General features: G+C 42.5%; 1 protein-coding gene across 9 annotated transcripts in view; it reads left to right on the plus strand.

Annotated features, from left to right (window-relative positions):
* The window catches only part of MFAP5 (microfibril associated protein 5), a 119,115-nt gene that overhangs the window by 7,626 nt on the left and 89,753 nt on the right, over window positions 1-21,736 (plus strand). For 7 of the 9 annotated variants that reach the window (XM_087888440.1, XM_087888447.1, XM_087888445.1 and 4 more), the window contains one exon: window positions 14,996-15,022. The exons of the other annotated variants lie outside the window; for them this stretch is intronic. In XM_087888440.1, coding sequence (XP_087744566.1) covers window positions 14,996-15,022 — 27 coding nt within the window. The remainder of the gene's footprint in view (window positions 1-14,995; window positions 15,023-21,736) is intronic. 9 annotated transcript variants of the gene reach the window in all.

Genomic DNA, 21,736 nt, shown 5'->3' on the forward strand with positions numbered 1-21,736 from the left:
GGTCCAAAGACAGCCCCCGTTCACAGAGAAGAGGCACGAACCAGTACAGAGGAAGAGTCAGATGAGGACGTCTTCCATACAGACAAGAAAAAGAGCGAGCAAAGCCGCCGCCGTGAGAACTGTTCAAGTTGCGGTGGAAATCACAAGAGACAGTCCTGCAAATACAGAGACGCCATTTGCAGGCCCTGTGAAAAGAAGGGCCATCTGGCGAGAGTCTGTAGAGCTCAATTTCCGCGAAATAACAAGTCACGTGACTACCGCGACCAACCAGAACCGACACGTTCAAAACAGCCAACCAGAGATGATGGCGCGAGAAAACGGCGCGAGATTCAAAAGCGGGAGACCTACAGCACGAGAATCGGCCAAGCCAGCACGTCTGCAGAGGAAAAGGTCTACACAAGAGTAGAAATTGAAGGGAGACCATGCGACATGGAAATCGACACCGGGTCTACCCTGTCCATCATGTCCTGGGCTATGCTTAAATCGCTTCTACTGAAGATTCAGAAAACCCAGCTGTCCCGGCAAAGAGTTCGCCTCCTCGACTACCAAGGAAACCGAGTTCCTGTGGAAGGCGTGGGCACGTTCAGGGTCACCTACGGCGAGTTCCAGAAAGAGCTTCCCCTGACCATCGTCAGCAAGCCGCTACCAAGTCTCCTGGGCCTAGTGTGGTTTCGAGCCCTCGGCATGGGCTTCACAGGTGTCCACAGCATCAGTGGGTCATCGTTTAAAGAAAACCTCCTACACGAGTTTCAGGACGTTTTTGAAGAGACACTAGGCAAGTACGTGGGGACCCCTATCTCTTTTAATTTAGATCCTAATGTAGCCCAAATCCGGTTAAAGGCAAGATGAGTACCATTTGCCCTAAAACCAAAAATAGACGCAGAACTTGACAAATTAATCAAACGGGGGTGCTAGTTCCTGTAGATCACGCTAAGTGGGAAACCCCAATAGTCACGCCAGTAAAATCAGACAGATCGATTAGAATCTGCGCTGACTATAAATGCACGATCAACAAGGCATTGCAGCAGAGCGCCTATCCCGTTCCGATAGTCCACCATCTACTTCACTCCCTAGGCCCTGGCAAGATATTTGCCAAGTTAGACCTTGCGCAGGCGTACCAGCAGCTGCCAGTAGATGACGTACAGCAGAATCACAAACTGCTATCAAGAGCCTTGATAGTACAGTGGTCTAAGCACCCTGTTATTAACACAGCTGCCTGCAATTACTGCTGGTTCAAATCTCTCCAAGGCTCAAGGTTGACTCAGCCTTCCATCCTTTCTAAGGTAGGTGAAATGAGGACCCAGTTTGTGGGGGCAGTAAGCTGACTTTGTATAAATATACAAAAGTATGAAGGCTATTGCTTAACGCATTGTAAGCCGCCCTGAGTCTCCGGAGAAGGGCGGCATATAAATCAAATAAAAAAAAAAAACTATAGTAATGCACAGAGGTGCGTTCAAATGCACTAGACTACAGTTTGGGGTTAGCATTGCCCCAGGGCTCTTCCAGAGCACCATGGAGCGCCTTCTACAAGGACTCCCGGGGGTCGTCCCCTATTTTGAGGATGTCCTCATTAGTGGCCAAAATGAGGCGCAGCTTGGGGATAGGGTTAGACAAGTCCTAACCAGGTTTAGAGAAGCGGGACTTAAACTTAAAAAGTCCAAATGTAAAATAGCGGTACCCTCCGTAGAATTTTTGGGCTACCGAATCGACGGCACAGGCATTCACCCCACGGAAAGCAAAGTAAGGGCCACCCAAAATGCACCCACGCCCAAATCGAAGCCCGAACTGCAGGCTTTCTTGGGACTTCTTAATTTCTACACCATGTTTCTCAAAGACAAAGCCACCATTGCGGAACCATTGCATAGACTTCTAGGAAAAAACGTTCCCTGGGTGTGGGGCAAATCTGAAGCAGCTGCATTTAGGGCAGTAAAAAAACTTTTATCTGAGGACAGTTTTCTCATACAATATAACTCCGAACTGCCGCTAGTACTTGTTTGCGATGCGCCCTCTTTGGTGTGGGCGCTGTGTTAAGCCATAGACTACCAAATGGGTTAGAGGCGCCCATTGCTTATTACTCTCGCACTTTGTCTAGTGCAGAACGAAATTACAGCCAGCTGCACAGGGAGGCATTAGCGGCTGTAGCAGGGGTCAAAAAATTTCACGAATATTTGTTTGGCCAGACTTTTGAACTTATCACGGACCATCAGCCATTATTGGGACTTTTGGCTGGTGACAAGCCTACCCCGGCAGCTCTCTCCCCCCGGATGACCAGATGGTCTATTTTATTTATTTATTTATTTATTTATTTATTTATTTATTTATTTATTTATTTATTTATTATTTTTTTAATTTGATTTATATGCCGCCCTTCTCCGGAGACTCAGGGCGGCTTACAGTGCGTTAAGCAATAGCCTTCATACTTTTGTATATTTATACAAAGTCAGCTTACTGCCCCCACAAACTGGGTCCTCATTTCACCTACCTTAGAAAGGATGGAAGGCTGAGTCAACCTTGAGCCTTGGAGAGATTCGAACCAGCAGTAAATTGCAGGCAGCTGTGTTAATAACAGGGTGCTTTAAACCACTGTAGTACCAAGGCTCTTGATAGCAGTTTGTGATTCTGCTGTACGTCATCTACTGGCAGCTGCTGGTACGCCTGCGCAAGGTCTAACTTGGCGAATATCTTGCCAGGGCCTAGGGAGTGAAGTAGATGGTGGACTATCGGAACGGGATAGGCGCTCTGCTGCAATGCCTTGTTGATCGTGCATTTATAGTCAGCGCAGATTCTAATCGATCTATCTGATTTTACTGGCGTGACTATTGGGGTTTCCCACTTAGCGTGATCTACAGGAACTAGCACCCCCTGTTTGATTAATTTGTCAAGTTCTGCGTCTATTTTTGGTTTTAGGGCAAATGGTACTCATCTTGCCTTTAACCGGATTTGGGCTACATTAGGATCTAAATTAAAAGAGATAGGGGTCCCCACGTACTTGCCTAGTGTCTCTTCAAAAACGTCCTGAAACTCGTGTAGGAGGTTTTCTTTAAATGATGGCCCACCGATGCTGTGGACACCCGTGAAGCCCATGCCGAGGGCTCGAAACCACACTAGGCCCAGGAGACTTGGTAGCGGCTTGCTGACGATGGTCAGGGGAAGCTCTTTCTGGAACTCGCCGTAGGTGAATATTTATTTATTTTATTAGATTTTTATACCGCCCTACTCCCGAAGGACTCAGGACGGTGCACAGCCAAACAATAAAAACACATACAATACAAAATTTAAAAATAGAATAAAATCAAATTAAATAATTTTGGCCCTGACAAATTTAAAACCCCAAACTTTTAAAACCAATTTAAAATTGAATATATAAAATACAAAAGATATTTAAAATTTTTAAAAATCTTTTATAAAAGAGGGGGAAAATTAGGCCAGGCCGGCCTGGTGAAATAGTAAGGTCTTTAAGGCGCGGCGGAAGGTGCGCAGATCCGGGATCCTCCGTATCTCTGGGGGGAGCTCGTTCCAGATAGTAGGTGCCCCCACAGAGAAGGCTCTCCCCCTGGGGGCTGCCAGTCGGCATTGTTTGGCTGACGGCACCCGGAGGAGCCCCCTCTCTATGGGAGCGTACCGGCCAGTGGGAGGCTATTGGTGGTAGTAGGCGGTCCCGCAAGTACCCAGGTCCTAAGCCATGGAGCGCTTTAAAGGTGGTAACCAGAACCTTGAAGCGCACCCGGAAGACCACCGGGAGCCAGTGCAGCTCGCGCAGGAGTGGTGTTACATGGGAACGCCATGTCGCTCCCATTACCACCCGCACGGCCGCACTCTGCGCCAGTTGGAGAGTCCGGGTGCTCCTCAAGGGGAGCCCCATGTAGAGAGCATTGCAATAGTCCAGGCGGGAGGTGACAAGGGCATGAGTGACTGTGCGTAACGAGTCCCGATCCAGAAAGGGACACAACTGGCGAATCAGGCGAACCTGATGAAAAATCCTCCCAGTCACGGCCGTCAAGTGCTCTTCTAAAGACAGCCGTGAATCCAGGAGGACGCCCAAGTTGCGAGCCCTCTCTGTGGGGGCCAATGATTCGCCCCCAATAGTCAGTGATGGCGTCAACTGACTATAACGGGACGTCGGAAACCACAGCCACTCAGTCTTGGATGGGTTGAGCCTGAGCCTGTTCCTCCCCATCCAGATCCGTACGGCCTCCAGGCACCGGGACATCACTTCAAGGGCATCGTTGGGGTGATCCGGGGTGGAGATGTACAGCTGGGTGTCGTCAGCGTACTGATGGTACTCCACCCCGAAACCACGGATGATCTCGCCCAGCGGCTTCACATAAATGTTGAACAGGAGAGGCGAGAGGACCGACCCTTGCGGCACCCCACATATGAGGGGCCTCGGGGTCGACCTCTGTCCCCCTGTCAACACAGACTGCGACCGGTCAGAGAGAAAGGAGGAGAACCACCACAACACAGTGCCTCCCACCCCCAACTCTTCCAACCGGTGCATCATGATACCATGGTCAATGGTATCAAAAGCCGCTGAGAGATCTAACAGGACCAGGACAGAGGAGCACCCCCTGTCCCGAGCCCTCCAGAGATCATCAACCAACGCGACCAATGCTGTTTCCGTGCTGTACCCGGGCCTGAAGCCCGACTGGAACGGATCCAGATACGTCGTTTCATCCAGGTGCTGGGGGAGCTGTTGCACGACCACACTCTCAACAACCTTCACAACAAAGCGAAGGTTGGAGACCGGACGATAATTTACCAACATTGCCGGGTCCAGGGAAGGCTTCTTGAGGAGAGGCCTCACCACCGCCTCTTTCAAGGCGGCGGGAAAGTCACCCTCACTCAGTGAAGCGTTTATAATCCCCTGGAGCCAGCCTCGTGTCACTTCCCGGGAAGCCAGTACTAACCAGGAAGGACACAGGTCCAATAAACAAGTGGTCGTGTTCAGTCTACCCAGAATCCTGTCCACGTCCTCAGGGGTCACAGGATCAAACTCATCCCAGATAACATTCTCAAGGCCTGCCCCTGTCTCTCCCCCTGAGACTACCCAGTCGGAGTCCAAATCTTCCTGGCTGCTTATTCGTACAGACTACTCCACCGACCGGGCCGAACCCTGGGCCATGCTGACGCCCTCAGCCGATGCCCCTTGCCCGACCTATTGGAGAACCCGACTCCAGAAGCCCCTGTGTTACTGATTGATGTTGTGTCCCTGGGGCCCCTTTCTTCTGGCGAGGTGGCGAAGGTTTCTGCCAAGGACTCTGTTTTACGTACTGTGATGGGCTGGGTAATGCGGGGTTGGCCTACTAAGGTGGACAGTGGGGATTTTCAATTGTTTTTCAATAAAAAGAATGAACTGTCAATGTTGGGGGGTTGTTTGCTGTGGGGCGACAGGGTGGTTATTCCCTCTCATTTAAGGCATGGGGTGCTAGAGTTGCTACACGAAGGGCACCCTGGTATCGTTAGAATGAAAAGTCTAGCTCGAAGCTATGTGTGGTGGCCACATCTCGACCAAGACGTCACTGAGTGGGTGGGGAAATGCAGGCCCTGCCAGGAGTCCCACCCGGATCCCCCTGTAGCTCCCGTTAGAGAGTGGGAAAAGCCAAAGGGACCATGGGGGAGGATCCATCCAAAATATTTCATTCTTCTAGGAAAGGGGTGGGTGCTAACCTCCTACAACTGTTTAAATTTGTGAACCGGCCAAATACTCTGTTCAAAGAAAATACATTGTATGTTTGTATGTGTGTTTCTAATTATTGCTATTTATTCCTATTTGTTCTCTTTTATTCTTTAAAGTTTAACAATTCATTCTTTATCTTAATATCTTTATATTTGTTTGGGGTTGGCTTTCTTCCCTTTCATCTTTTTTATAGTACAGCAATATTTCTCCTCAAACCTACCACCTCCGTCTTTTCTTTCCTTCTTACTTTCTCTTCCCCCCCTCTTCTTCTTCTCCCTACTTCCTCTTCCTTTCTCCTTCTCCTCCTCTTTTCCTCCCTCTCTTACCCTCACTCCTACTCTAATTTACCTTCCCTTCCTTCATCCCTCTCTATTGCTGTGTCCTTTTGTGCATATGGACTACTCAGAGGGCTGAAAAAGTTATTTTTCACTGGTCCTCGCATTTTTGACCAGTCCTTGAATTTACGACTGTCCTCACAATTTACGTTTTTGCCCTATCTTGTCACCATGGTGAAGAGAAGCAGTTGTGAAATGAGTGACACGGTTGTTAAGAATGCTACAATGGGCATAAATGATGACCAGTCATAACTGCGAAGACTGGTCAAAAGTGTGAGGACCTGTCAGAAATCACTTTTTTCAGCCCTCTGGGTAGTCCTTTTGTACACAGGGACTACTCAGAGGGCTGAAAAAGTTATTTTTGACTGGTCCTTGCACTTTTGACCAGTCCTCGAACTTACGACTGTCCTCACATTTTACATTTTTTGCCCTATCTTATCACCATGTTGAAGAGAAGCAGTTGTGAAATGAGTGACATGGTTGTTAAGAATGCTGCACAGGCATAAATGTGAGGATGGTCATAAGTGTGAGGACCAGTCAAAAGTCTGAGGACCTGTCAGAAATCACTTTTTTCAGCCCTCTGAGTAGTCCCTATACACATAGCCATGGCCACCCAGCCACATGACCAGCTAGCCACGTCCACCAGTCACATGACCTCCAAGCCACACCCACAAAATAAGCCACGCCCACAGAACCGGTAGTAAAAAAATTTAGAACCCACCCTTGGTTGGGGGTCACCACAACATGAGGAACTGTATTAAAGGGTCATGGCATTAGGAAGGTTGAGAACCACTGATCTAGGCCAACCTGAAAAATGATACTTGGCTGTGCTGCAGCTGTGCCTGAAAAGGGGGCTCAAGCCTCAATTTCAGCACTAGTGCCACAGCTAAAACCCTCCCCAAAAAGACTACCTCATACTGTTCCCAAGGGAAGTGATTCTTGGGGAATGGCATGATTGTCTGCAGTCCAGTGCTCTCAAGGATCTGCCATGTACTACTTATCTTCAGACCGTGTCCTTTTCTGTTGACAGGCCTCTGTGGCCACCCTAGGCTGCTGTTGGTGGCATGAGACTTTTATTGAAGTGGCTTTAGAGAATGCTCTTCTGTGACCTCTGCAGCCTCTGGAAACAAGGCAAAAGCATGCCCCATTCTTGCGTAATTTTTGGAGGCTCTCAAGACTGCTCCAGAGCACATCCATTCTCTTGAGGTCTCTACAGCCTTGGAAAATTACATAAGAATGGGACATGCTTTTAAGAATAGTTGTTGTTGACTTCCGGTGGCACCGCAGGCACCAAAGACGCTCCTTTTGTGAGTGCCAGCCCCGCGATCTCATAAAGCCGCTAGAACAGTGCAAATCAGCTGTCTAGCGGATTGGAAACTTTCTCCCTGGGAAAAGGGGAGGAAGAGAGCAGACGGGTGTAGCTAGAGCTCCCCAAGGAGCCCTAGGAACAATTCTGGGGCTCGAAGGGTGAGAGCTTCCTGGAAGCCCGATAGAGCTCTGGATCCGGGACATTTCTGCTTTAAGCAGAAGAAGACACCACGACCACCCCTGCAAACAACCCTTGGAATAAACATCGTTCGGAAGCAGTATGAGCAAACTCAGGAGAGATCAGATTTGCAAGTACTGAACTTTAACTCCAAATGTGTATTACTTCCTTCTGACTCATTAAGGGGAGAAAGTGAAACCAAGATGGCGATTGAGCTTTAATGGGGTGTGAAAGCGAAAGTTAAAAAGGAAAGTTTAGTTTAGCGCTGGCAGCCCCTGTTCAAAATTAGAGATTTCTGCTTTTAAAAAAAAAGAAGATTAAAGGCTAAAAAAATTACAGCAGTGATCTTTTTTTAAAAAAGGATTGATATTATTTAAAGATTGGGAATTTTTGGATTTGGTGGATTTATTGTTCTGGCTGCTGAATAAATTCAAATTGGAAACTAAAAATGGCTTCAAAACAAATAAAGACTATTGTCCCCAAAAGTGCTGGGAGCTCGCCAGCTCAAACGTCCAAATTGCAATCTCTCTCTGGTCCAACGGAACCAACAATATTAACACTTGAAATGTTGCAGGAAGCCCTTAAAACACAAGCCTCTGTTACGGGAAAAAAAATTGCTTCGGTATTTGAGGATAAAATTCGAGATATTGCTGAGGAGATAGTTCAAATTAAAGAGATTATTCAAAGCGAAATCAAGAAATTAGAGAAGATATTATCATGGCAGTTCAAGGTCTGGCAGGCCACATTGAAGCAGTAGATGAAAAAGTGGAAGAAATTAAGCAGCCTAATGAGAACTTGGAAAATAAAATGGTGGAGGTCCAGGATAAGATGGAAAGAGCAGAGGCTGAGGTGATAATGGTACAATATAGAGATATGGAATTTGCTTTGAGAATAAGAGGCCTCAAAGAAAATAAGCAAGAGAATTTGAGAGAGATCTTTTCAGAAGCATTTGCACAGATAATGGGAGCAAATTTTGAATGGCAAATTGACAAAATTTATTGTGTCAATTCATGAGTTGCCAGACAGAAACATTTACCAAGAGACATAGTACTCTATTTTACAACAAGGAGAATACGCAATGAAATCCTACAAGTCACTTTTAAAAATAAATTTCAAGTGCAGGGACAGGAGGTTTTAATACTGAAAGAGATCCCCCCCAAAATGTTGAGAGCCAGAAGGGATTATGCCTTTCTGGTGGAAGAACTGAGAAACTGTCAGATACAGTACAGATGGGAAGTTCCAGCTGGACTAGTGGACTAGCTGGACTATTCAGGAGAAAGATATCGTCTTAACTCAGTGTGGAAGGCAAGAGATTTTTACACCAATGTACTAAAGGCTGGATGCCCACAGCCCCCAGAAGCCAGAAGGAAGACGGAAACAGAGGGGGCAGGAAAGGGGGAGAAGGAAGAAATGTTGGCACAGGCCCAAAAGGGAGCTTTGATTACTCAAGAAGAATTAATACAACTTTCGACTACTGTTCAAGTCTTGGAGATAGAAGAACCTAAGGATCAAAGACAGACCCGAGCGGCAGCCAAGCGTCAAGAAGAATTAAGAGTGCAGCAACTTCAGATGATTGAAGACACTACAAAAACAGAAGCAGTGGGAGGAGCAAGGCCAAAAAGTAAAATGAATGGAGATTTCCACCAGATGCTCCAAAAGCTTCAGGGGGCCAAGAATGGCAACTAGATTTTTGACTTGGAATGTTAATGGCCTAAATTCACCACAAAAGAGGAGAAAAATATTTCATTATTTGAAACAGTTTAAAAATGATGTAATTTGTTTACAAGAAACTCATATTAGAAGTAAAGATCAAAAATATTTAAATGCAAGGTTAGGTATACATTTCGTTGCATCTGCTCCTGAGAAGAAGAATGGTATAGTTATATACCTAAAAAAAGATTTTAATTGCCAAATTAATTGAAGCAGATGATCAAGGAAGATTTATAGCAATTGAACTTTTAATAAAAGGAGAAAAAAAATACTTTTAATTGGAGTCTATGCACCGAACCAACAACAGGAAAAATTTTATAAGCTTTTACATTCCAAGTTATTACAATGGGATTATAAATCATGTATTTTACTGGGTGATTGGAATGCAGTTTTGGACACTAAAAAAGATAAGAAGGAGCTCTTGCAGAATATCTCAACGCGTTCAAGATTGCCAAAATCGTTTTTTGAAATGATGGATGATATGGAGTTGAGAGATATCTGGCGAGAGAGGAACCCCGAAGAAAAAGACTTTACCTTTTTTTCTGATAGACATCAATCTTTCTCTAGGATTGATTTTATATTAATTACTAATGATCTTTTTTCTAGGGTGAAGAAGACGAAGATCTGCTCGAGAGTTTTAACGGATCATAGTCCAGTTTGGATGGAATTAGAGTATGGAATGGGATCTAAGAGGTCTTGGAGGTTAAATGAAAATCTATTTAGATATGAGGAAAATGTAAAAGAATGTAAAAAATTTATGAGAGAATTTTTCATTATAAATATGCATAAAGGTACATCTATGGAAATGGTTTGGGATGCAAGTAAAGCATATATGAGAGGTATTTTGATATATTTGAATAATAAATATAGACGCAAACAGGAAAAAAAAGGAAGGATTTAGAAGAGGAAATTAGAAAAAAAGAACAAGCTTTGATATTGAATCCAGCAGATAAGAAAATAAAAGAGGCAATTAATTTATTGCGAGGGCAATTTAATATGTTAATGGCAGAGCAGGTCGCAACTAATTTGCAATATGCTAAACATAATACTTTTTGCAATGCTAATAAACCAGGGAGATGGTTAGCATATTTGTTAAGGAAAAAACAAAAGTCGCGGACCATAGAGAAAATAGAATATAAAGGTAAAGAGGTTTATCAGCAAAATATGATTAAAAAAGCATTTTTAGAATTTTATGCGAGGTTGTATGATAGTGATAAAATTCAAAGTATAGATATAGATAGATACTTACAGAAAGAGAATATTCCTACAATTACAAAAGAGCAAAGGGAGGGTCTAAATCAACCAATAACTTCCGAGGAGATTATGTTTGCAATTAAGCAGTTGAAAGTGGGTAAAGCTCCTGGGACGGATGGTTTGACAGCTGCTTATTATAAACACTTGCAGTCAGAAATGGTGGGACCACTCAAAGAATTATTTACCAACATACAATCGGGAGGAGTTGTACCCCCATCCTGGAGGACAGCTTATATTTCTCTGATTCCAAAGGAGGAGCAAGACCACACTCAGCCAAAAAATTATAGGCCTATATCACTTTTAAATACAGATTACAAGATTTTTGCTAAAATACTAGCAAATAGGTTAATGACAGTCATGCAACAAATGATTCATAATGATCAAACTGGTTTTATAAATGGTAGACAAATGAAGAGTAATATAAGGCAAGTTGTTAACCTATTGGAGTATTTGGGGAAGAACAACCAAATCCCTGCGGTGCTGATATTTCTTAATGCGGAGAAAGCATTTGATCGATTGAACTGGCAATTCTTATTGAAAATAATAGAAAAGATGCAGTTTGGAGAATATTTTACACAATCTATTAATGCAATATATCAGAAACAAACAGCGCAAATAATAATTAATGGTAGTTTAACAGATACTTTTAACATAGAAAAAAGAACGAGACAAGGATGTCCTTTGTCTCCATTATTGTTTATCTTGACCTTGGAATTTCTGTTAAGTAAGATACGTGGGTCGGATAAAATAAATGGAATTAAAATTAGGCAGTATGACTACAGATTACGAGCATTCGCAGACGGCTTGGTTGTTACTTTAACCCAACCATTACAGTCGGTTGTAGGTTTAATGGACATAATCAATATGGACAAGTATCTGGATTTAAAATAAATGCAGGGAAAATGAAGATAATAACTAAAAATATGACTATAAATAAAAAAGATGAATTAGAAAGACTAACAGGATTTGAAATTGTAAAAAAAGTTAAGTATTTAGGGGTCTATATTATGACATCAAATGCGAAATTATTTAAGCATAATTATGATCTGTTGTGGCAAAAAATACAGAGAGAGATGGAAAACTGGAAAAAATTACAATTATTCTTGTTAGGAAGGATAGCAGCAGTAAAAATGAATGTTTTGCCTAGGTTTTTGTTTCTTTTTCAAATGATACCAATACTTAAAAAAGATGAGAATTTGAAGATATGGCAGAAAGGTATTAATAATTTTGTCTGGTCAGGGAAGAGACCGAGAATAAAACAAAAAATAATGCAGGATATACGTGAAAGAGGAGGTCTCAAAATGCCCAACCTAAGACTATATTATGAGGCAGCTGCTCTGTCAGTAATTAGTGACTGGATGAACTTAACAGAAGAAAGAATATTGAATATTGAGGGATATGATTTGGTTTATAGTTGGCATGCTTATTTATTATATGATAAGAAAGTGGATAAGGCTTTTAAAAGTCACATATTAAGGAATGCTTTATTGCGTGTCTGGAAAAAGTATCAGTATAGATTAAACTGTAAGTTACCAATGTGGGCAATACCCAGACATGCGATAGAGAATATAAGTGTAGAGCAAAAACAAGAGGTGATTACATACAAAGAGCTTCTTAACAAGGAAAGAGGTATACTAAAACTAAAATCTTTGAATCAACTAAGAGAAGAAAGGATAATTCAAACATGGTTTCAATATGTACAGTTGCAAGCTAGATGGAGAGAAGATCAGAAAATTGGTATTTTGCAAAACGAGGAGAACTTGGCAAAACAGATTAGAGATCAAAGTCAAATGCATATAAAAAGGTTGTATAATGTAGAAATAGATTCAGAAACGGAGTTAGTTAAGGACTGCATGATAAAGTGGGCACAAAATATTGAAGAACCAATAATAATGGAAACATGGGAAAAAATATGGGTTAGAAATGTAAAGTTTACGCAAGCCCAAAACTTAAAAGAAAATTTTTATAAAATGTTTTATAGATGGCATCTAGATCCCAAAAAGCTAGCCTGTATGTATCCAAGTTTGCAACCTAAGTGTTGGAGATGTGAATGTGATGATGCCACGTATTATCATATATGGTGGACATGTAAAAAAATTAAGGCATTTTGGATAAAAATATGGTGGATTATCCAAAATATTCTCAAAAAGAAGATAAAACTTACTCCACAGTTCTTTTTGTTAGGTATAATTACAGATTGTACTGTTATAGAGACTAAGCTGATTTTAAATTTAATAACAGCAGCCAGACTCTTGGTGGCGCAGTATTGGAAGAAGGAGGACTTGCCTACCATTGAAGAATGGACATTAAAAGTAGTGAATTTAGCAGAGATGGCTAAAATCTCAGCGTATTTGAAGGACCATTCAAACAAAAGATATATATCGGAATGGAGAAGATGGATTGACTATATTCAAAACAAATATCGGACTAAAAAGTTCCAAATAGCTTATGAATGAAACCAATATTTTCTTTTTGAATCATGTTTCGTTAGTTGAAAGGGGAGTTAAAGAGCAAGAGGGAGTTTGGGGACTACAGAAAGTTAGCTTATTTTAGCTTATGTTTGTTATGCTATACCCTGTTTTTGCTCTGGGAAGTCCAGGGTGGGTGGGTGGGGGGAGGGGGGTTGGAGGGAAGGGGGGGGAGGAGGGATGGGAAAAATTGCTGTAATACTTGTTAAAACTTTTTAATAAAAAAAAAAAGAATAGTTGTTGTTGGGTGTTAGTGAACACTGGTGTGTCACCCAAAATGTTGTGGCATGGTATCTTTGACATGATTATTATAGGTTCGTCATCATTACTATAGGACCACAAAAACTGAATACTTTCAATTCTACATTTGTTAAGCCCGGCACATGCAGCACATACAGGGTCAATTCCAAAATCTAAAGATTAACGAGTTGACCAATCTATATAAAAAAGAATATAGAAGTGCCTGCTCTCCCCTGCAGCCAAAAGAGGCCTGAGAATCAGATTGAAGAGGTTGTCCCATGGGAATTCAGCAGAACCAAGTGAAGCCACAAAATTGTCAGCACCAAAGTGACACTCTTAATGCACAAAATATCACTTCCAGTGTGTAGCACCTTAAGCTGCCCTTGCACTGCCTCAGCTATGGGTAGACATTGAGATATATGTGGTTGCATGCTCATGAAATGATTAAAAGGCCATTCCTGTGACTGGGCAAAAATACTGTGTAGGTTTCTCAGAAAGATAGTCAGGCAAAAGCTGAAGCTCCCCTCACTTCATCACACTGCCACCCCGTGGCATCTATCACTTTTAGTTAATCAGAACCTGAAACAAATTTTAACAAATACAGTAGTTAAACCTGCTGACCTGGGCATCTGTCAAATCTCACTTCCCCTCTGTCCAGTCCCAATATATAATAAGGAAGAATAACTGTAGGATGCTTTCCTGCTGCCTGGTGTCATCTAGTGGGAGAAGAGGAACAAAGCTAGGGGAACCCTTCCATTCTCATTTAAGTTATGAATTTGGACTTTGAACATGAAACGTTATTTCCACATTTAAAATTTAAATTAAACACATTAATGTAGAATGTGTTATCTCTATAGTATACAAATATACATTGAATATTCTGTGAAATCACCTTAAGATATAATATATAGCACAGCCGTTGCATTGATTTCTCATGCAAGCAAGATTCTAGATTTAACTTAAATTTAACTTAGTCTTCCTCAAACTGAGGTCCATTCCTGGTGATATTATGGATGCATCCACCTGGTTCACTGAGCTAACAGTTATTGAAGTAAATAGCATTTTATATCAATATGAATTTAATGTAATTTTAATTTTAATTAATTTTAATTAATTAATTTAATTTAATTATTTTACTTACTTAAATTAATTTAATTAATTTAATTAATTAAATTAATTATAACTTTAATTACTTTTACTTACTTAATTTTAATTTTAATTAATTTTAATAATAAATTTTTTTATTAAATTAAATTAATTAATTTAATTTAATTATTTTACTTACTTAAATTAATTTAATTAATTTAATTAATTTAATTAATTATAACTTTAATTACTTTTACTTACTTAATTTTAATTTTAATTAATTTTAATAATAAATTTTTATATAATTAATAATTAAATATAATTTTAATAATAATATTAAAATATAATATATAGACCAGTCACCTTCTAGATTTAACTGTATTTCCCATGAATCCCAGTCAAGGTTATCCAGTTGCAAAATATCCTCAGCAGTTTGTGCTGTTAAATATTCATTGTATGTTGTTTGGACTGATTGATAAATAACATTGTGACGCTTATTATTCAATTATAAACTGAATAATCAATAAATATTTAAATATTTGACAGGATTATTTCAGTTTTTGCATTTGTTTTAATACATTTGATTTATTTGATCTACAAAAAGTCTCCTTCAAAATGAGGTCCATTCCTGGTGTTATTATGGATGCATCCACCAAATACTGAGCTGTCAGTATTTGAAGTAAATAGCATTTTATATCAATATGAATTTAATTTTATAATTTTCCCTTTTTTGTTCCAGTTGATAGTGGTCCAACAACATCTCCTGGTAAGTTTAGTTTTATCACTTCTTCCTTGGTACCCCATCAAAGTCATATGATTTCCCTTCTAAAGCTGAAATTTAACAGCTAAGGGCTTGCCTTTGATGTTTTTGATATTTTTGACAATTGCATCTTCTTGGAGGCTTTGGAGAATTCGATGAATTTAAAAAAACTCTGGGAGTTTAGAAGACAAGAAAATCTCTTCCCCCCTCCCTCTCCCTCCCCCTCTCCCTCTCTCTCTCCCTATCTCTCTCCCTCTCTCTTTCTCCTATCTATCTATCATCTGTCTGTCTGTCTGCTTCTGTTTGCCTGCCTGCCTACCTGCCTGTCTATGTCTTATGGCCACTCAACTCAACAAGTGACTCTGGGCAGCTTCTCAAACAAAAACAGCTTGCGGCAATTCAAACAATTATTCTATAATTTAACAGGGTATGTTTAATTCATCTACCTTTTTTAAAGGAAACACATCAATAAATAAAAATAAATTTACTAGTTATCCTTATAACATTTTTGTTACATAAAATTGTTGTTACATAAAAATAAGTTCAGCATGTTCGGCTGCCTAAGAATGGTTAAGAATATCCCTGTAGGATCAATTTGGGGTGATCGGAGTGAAATTTTATTTTAACTCTCGCTAAAATCAGTTTGGAACAAAATTTGCCACTTCTTTCCAAATACATCATTACTGACAGGAAGGGCTTCTAGCAGGGGATGTGATATACCTAACAAGGACCAGGAGGAATATGTTTGGAAAACATCTGGCTTATCCAAAGGGCTTTAAACTAAAACTGGACAGGGAAGGAGACCAATTTATAGGACCAAACCCAAAGAATAAATCTCTCTACAGCAGTGGTTCTCAATCTTCCTAATGCCGCGACCCTTTAATACAGTTCCTCATGTTGTGGTGACCCCCAACCATAAAATTATTCCTAAAACCATTGAAAATATGTGTTTTCCGATGGTCTTAGGCAACCCCTGTGAAAGGGTCATTCGACCCCCAAAGGGGTCGCGACCCACAGGTTGAGAACCACTGCTCTACAGCAAATCAGACAATGTGGAAGGGAGAGAAAAGAAGGAAGGGGTTAGAGGCAGGAAACAAACACATGGTTCAGTATAATAAGGTCTCCTGCCAGGGGTGGGTTCTACTTACCTTTACTACTGGTTCGCAATGGGAGTGCACACGTTTCTGCACATGTGCAGAAGCTTCTGCTCATGCGCAGATTGTCAATTATGATGTCCGGGTGGGTGGGCAGAGCCTTCTGCCACTTTTACTACCGGTTCTAAAGAACTGGACAGAACCAGGAGCAACCCACCACTGTCTCCTGCCCTGGACATGGGGTTGGACTAGAACAGGGATCCCCAACCCCTAGTCTGCGGACCGCTATCATTGGATGAGTTCAAATCGTTGGGAGCAGATGGTTTACATCCCAGGCAGTGGTGGGATTCAATTTTTTAAACAACCGGTTTGGTGGGTGTGGCTTAGTTGGGGGTGTGGCTTGGTGGTAATGTGACTGGGGTGGGCGTGGCTAGCTGGTCATGTGACTGGGTGGGCATGACTATGTACATAGGGACTTCTCAGAGGGCTGAAAAAAGTCATTTCTGACTGGTCCTCGCGCTTTTGACAGGTCCTCACACTTATGACCATTCTCACATTTATGTCCGTTGCAGCATTCTTAACCATTTTCTCCCCCCTCTCCCTCTCCATCTCTCTTTCTCTCCCTCTCTTTCTCTCTATCTCTCTTTCTCTCCAACTCTCTTTCTCTCCATCTCAATCTCCCGCTCTCTTTCTGTCCTTCATCTCTTTCTCTCCATCTCTCTTTCTCTCCCCCTCTCTTTCTCTACATCTCTCTTTCTCTCCATCTCTTTCTCCCCCTCTCTTTCTCTCGTTCAGCTATCTTTCTCTCGTTCATCTCTCTTTTCCCCCCTCTGTTTCTCTCCTTCATCTCTTTTTCTCTCCATCTCTCTTTCTCCCCCTCTTTCTCTCCTACATCTCTCTTTCTCTCCATCTCTCTCTCCCCCTCTCTTCCTCTCCACCTCTCTTATTCTCCATCTCTTTCTCCCTCTCTCTTTCTCTCCCTCTCACTTTCTCTCCATCTCTTTCTTTCCTCTGTTTCTCTCCTTCATCTCTTTTTCTCTCCATCTCTCTTTCTCCCCCTCTTTCTCTCCTACATCTCTCTTTCTCTCCATCTCTCTCTCCCCCTCTCTTCCTCTCCACCTCTCTTATTCTCCATCTCTTTCTCCCTCTCTCTTTCTCTCCCTCTCACTTTCTCTCCATCTCTTTCTCCCTCTCTTTCTCTCCTTCATCTTTCTTTCTCCCCCTTGTTCTCTCCTTCATTTCTCTTTCTCTCCATCTCTCTCTTCCCTTCTCTTTCTCTCCATCTCTCTTTCTCTCCATCTCTTTCTCTCCTCTCTTTCTCTCCTTCATCTCTTTCTCTCCATCTCTCTCTTCCCTTCTCTTTCTCTCCATCTCTCTTTCTCCCCCTCTTTCTCTCCTACATCTATTTCTCCCCATCTTTCTCTCCATCTCTTTCTCCACCTCTTTTTCTCTCGTTCATCTCTCTTTCTCACCTTCATCTCTCTTTCCCCCCTCTTTCTCTCCATCTCTTTCTTTCCTCTGTTTCTCTCCTTCATCTCTTTTTCTCTCCATCTCTCTTTCTCCCCCTCTTTCTCTCCTACATCTCTCTTTCTCTCCATCTCTCTCTCCCCCTCTCTTCCTCTCCCCCTCTCTTATTCTCCATCTCTTTCTCCCCCTCTCTTTCTCTCCATCTCACTTTCTCTCCATCTCTTTCTCCCTCTCTTTCTCTCCTTCATCTCTCTTTCTCTCCTTCATCTTTCTTTTCCCCCCTCTCTTTCTCTCCATCTATTTGACCCCGCCTCTCTCTCCATCGCTCTTTCTCCCCCCTCTCTTTCTCTCCATCTCTCTTTCTCTCCATCTCTTTCTCCCCCTCTCTTTCTCTCGTTCATCTCTCTTTCTCTCTTTCTCTCGTTCATCTCTCTTTCTCTCCATCTCTTTCTCCCCCTATCTTTCTGTCCTTCATCTTTCTCCCCCTCTTTCTCTCCTTCATCTCTTTTTCTCTCCATCTCTCTTTCTCTCCCTCTTTCTCTCCTTCATCTCTCTTTCTCTCCATGTCTCTCTCCCCCTCTCTTCCTCTCCATCTCTCTTTCTCTCCATCCCTTTCTCCCCCTCTCTTTCTCTCCTTCATCTCTCTTTCTCTCCTTCATCTCTCTTTCTCCCCCTCTTTCTCTCCTTCATTTCTCTTTCTCTCCATCTCTCTCTTCCCTTCTCTTTCTCTCCATCTCTCTTTCTCCACCTCTTTTTCTCTCGTTCATCTCTCTTTCCCCCCCTCTCTTTCTCTCGCTCCCTTTCTCCCAATCTCTCTTTCTCTCCATCTCTCTCCATCTCTCTTTCTCCCCCTCTTTCTCTCCTTCATCTCTCTTTCTCTCCATCTCTTTCTCTCTATTTCTCTTTCTCTCCATCTCTCTTTCTCTCCCTCTCTTTCTCTTCATCTCTCTTTCTCTCCATCTCTCTTTCTCTCCATCTCTTTCTCCCCCTCTCTTTCTGTCCTTCATCTCTTTCTCTCCATCTCTTTTTCTCTCCCCCTCTCTTTCTCTCCATCTCTTTCTCTCCATCTCTTTCTCCCCCTCTTTCTCTCATTCATCTCTCTTTCCCTCGTTCATCTCTCTTTTCCCCCTCTCTTTCTCTCCCTCCCTTTCTCCCTATCTCTCTTTCTCTCCATCTCTCTTTCTCTCCTTCATCTCTCTTTCTCTCCTTCATCTCTCTTTCTCCCCCTCTTTCTCTCCTTCATTTCTCTTTCTCTCCATCTCTCTCTTCCCTTCTCTTTCTCTCCATCTCTCTTTCTCCACCTCTTTTTCTCTCGTTCATCTCTCTTTCTCACCTTCATCTCTCTTTCCCCCCTCTTTCTCTCCATCTCTTTCTTTCCTCTGTTTCTCTCCTTCATCTCTTTTTCTCTCCATCTCTCTTTCTCCCCCTCTTTCTCTCCTACATCTCTCTTTCTCTCCATCTCTCTCTCCCCCTCTCTTCCTCTCCACCTCTCTTATTCTCCATCTCTTTCTCCCTCTCTCTTTCTCTCCCTCTCACTTTCTCTCCATCTCTTTCTCCCTCTCTTTCTCTCCTTCAATTCTCTTTCTCTCCTTCATCTTTCTTTCTCCCCCTTGTTCTCTCCTTCATTTCTCTTTCTCTCCATCTCTCTCTTCCCTTCTCTTTCTCTCCATCTCTCTTTCTCTCCATCTCTTTCTCTCCTCTCTTTCTCTCCTTCATCTCTTTCTCTCCATCTCTCTTTCTCCCCCTCTCTTTCTCTCCTTCATCTCTTTCTCTCCATCTCTCTCTCCCCCCTCTTTCTCTCCTCCATCTCTCTTTCTCTCTTTCTCTCTGTCTCTTTCTCTCTCTTTCTCTCCATCTCTCTTTCTCTCCATCTCTTTCTCCCCCTATCTTTCTGTCCTTCATCTCTTTCTCTCCATCTCTATTTCTCTCCATCTCTCTTTCTCCCACTCTCTTTCTCTCCTTCATCTCTTTCTCTCCATCTCTCTTTCTCCCCCTCTCTTTCTCTCCTTCATTTCTCTTTCTCTCCATCTCTCTCTTCCCTTCTCTTTCTCTCCATCTCTCTTTCTCCACCTCTTTTTCTCTCGTTCATCTCTCTTTCTCACCTTCATCTCTCTTTCCCCCCTCTTTCTCTCCATCTCTTTCTTTCCTCTGTTTCTCTCCTTCATCTCTTTTTCTCTCCATCTCTCTTTTTCCCCCTCTTTCTCTCCTACATCTCTCTTTCTCTCCATCTCTCTCTCCCCCTCTCTTCCTCTCCACCTCTCTTATTCTCCATCTCTTTCTCCCTCTCTCTTTCTCTCCCTCTCACTTTCTCTCCATCTCTTTCTCCCTCTCTTCCTCTCCTTCAATTCTCTTTCTCTCCTTCATCTTTCTTTCTCCCCCTTGTTCTCTCCTTCATTTCTCTTTCTCTCCATCTCTCTCTTCCCTTCTCTTTCTCTCCATCTCTCTTTCTCTCCATCTCTTTCTCTCCTCTCTTTCTCTCCTTCATCTCTTTCTCTCCATCTCTCTTTCTCCCCCTCTCTTTCTCTCCTTCATCTCTTTCTCTCCATCTCTCTCTCCCCCCTCTTTCTCTCCTCCATCTCTCTTTCTCTCTTTCTCTCTGTCTCTTTCTCTCTCTTTCTCTCCATCTCTCTTTCTCTCCATCTCTTTCTCCCCCTATCTTTCTGTCCTTCATCTCTTTCTCTCCATCTCTATTTCTCTCCATCTCTCTTTCTCCCACTCTCTTTCTCTCCTTCATCTCTTTCTCTCCATCTCTCTTTCTCCCCCTCTCTTTCTCTCCTTCATCTATTTTTCTCTTCATCTCTCTTTCTCCCCCTCTTTCTCTCCTTCATCTCTCTTTCTCTCCATCTCATTCTTACCCTTCTTTCTCTACTTCATCTCTTTTTCTCTCCATCTCTCTTTCTCTCCCTCTTTCTCTCCTTCATCTCTCTTTCTCTCCATCTCTCTCTCCCCCTCTCTTCCTCTCCATCTCTCTTTCTCTCCATCTCTTTCTCCCCCTCTCTTTCTCTCCATCTCACTTTCTCTCCATCTCTTTCTCCCTCTCTTTCTCTCCTTCATCTCTCTTTCTCTCCTTCATCTTTCTTTTCCCCCCTCTCTTTCTCTCCATCTATTTGACCCCGCCTCTCTCTCCATCGCTCTTTCTCCCCCCTCTCTTTCTCTCCATCTCTCTTTCTCTCCATCTCTTTCTCCCCCTCTCTTTCTCTCGTTCATCTCTCTTTCTCTCTTTCTCTCGTTCATCTCTCTTTCTCTCCATCTCTTTCTCCCCCTATCTTTCTGTCCTTCATCTCTTTCTCCCCCTCTCTTTCTCTCCTTCATCTCTTTTTCTCTCCATCTCTCTTTCTCTCCCTCTTTCTCTCCTTCATCTCTCTTTCTCTCCATGTCTCTCTCCCCCTCTCTTCCTCTCCATCTCTCTTTCTCTCCATCCCTTTCTCCCCCTCTCTTTCTCTCCTTCATCTCTCTTTCTCTCCTTCATCTCTCTTTCTCCCCCTCTTTCTCTCCTTCATTTCTCTTTCTCTCCATCTCTCTCTTCCCTTCTCTTTCTCTCCATCTCTCTTTCTCCAACTCTTTTTCTCTCGTTCATCTCTCTTTCTCACCTTCATCTCTCTTTCCCCCCTCTTTCTCTCCATCTCTTTCTTTCCTCTGTTTCTCTCCTTCATCTTTCTTTCTCGCCATCTCTCTTTCTCTCCTCTTTCTCCCCCTCTCTTTCTGTCCTTCATCTCTTTCTCTCCATCTCTCTTTCTCTCCCCCTCTCTTTCTCTCCATCTCTCTTTCTCTCGCTCATCTCTCTTTCTCGTTCATTTCTCATTGTCCCCCTCTCTTTCTCTCCCTTTCTCTCTCCCTCTCTCTCTTTCTCTCCATCTCTCTTTCTCTCCATCTCTTTCTCCACCTATCTTTCTGTCCTTCATCTCTTTCTCTCCATCTCTCTTTGTCTCCATCTCTCTCTCTCCCCCCATTTCTCTCCTTCATCTCTTTTTCTCTCCATCTCTCTTTCTCTCCATCTCTTTCTCCCCCCTCTTTCTCTCCATCTCTCTCTTCATCTCTTTCTCCACCTCTTTTTCTATCATTCATCTCTCTTTCTCTCCTTCATCTCTCTTTCTCGCCCTCTTCTCCTTCATCTTTCTTTCTCTCCATCTCTTTCTCCCCCCCTCTCTCTCAATCTCTC

The sequence above is a fragment of the Pantherophis guttatus genome, chromosome 2 (assembly GCF_059756535.1).
Source record: "Pantherophis guttatus breed Tessera chromosome 2, ASM5975653v1, whole genome shotgun sequence".
Classification (NCBI taxonomy): Eukaryota; Metazoa; Chordata; class Lepidosauria; order Squamata; family Colubridae; genus Pantherophis; species Pantherophis guttatus.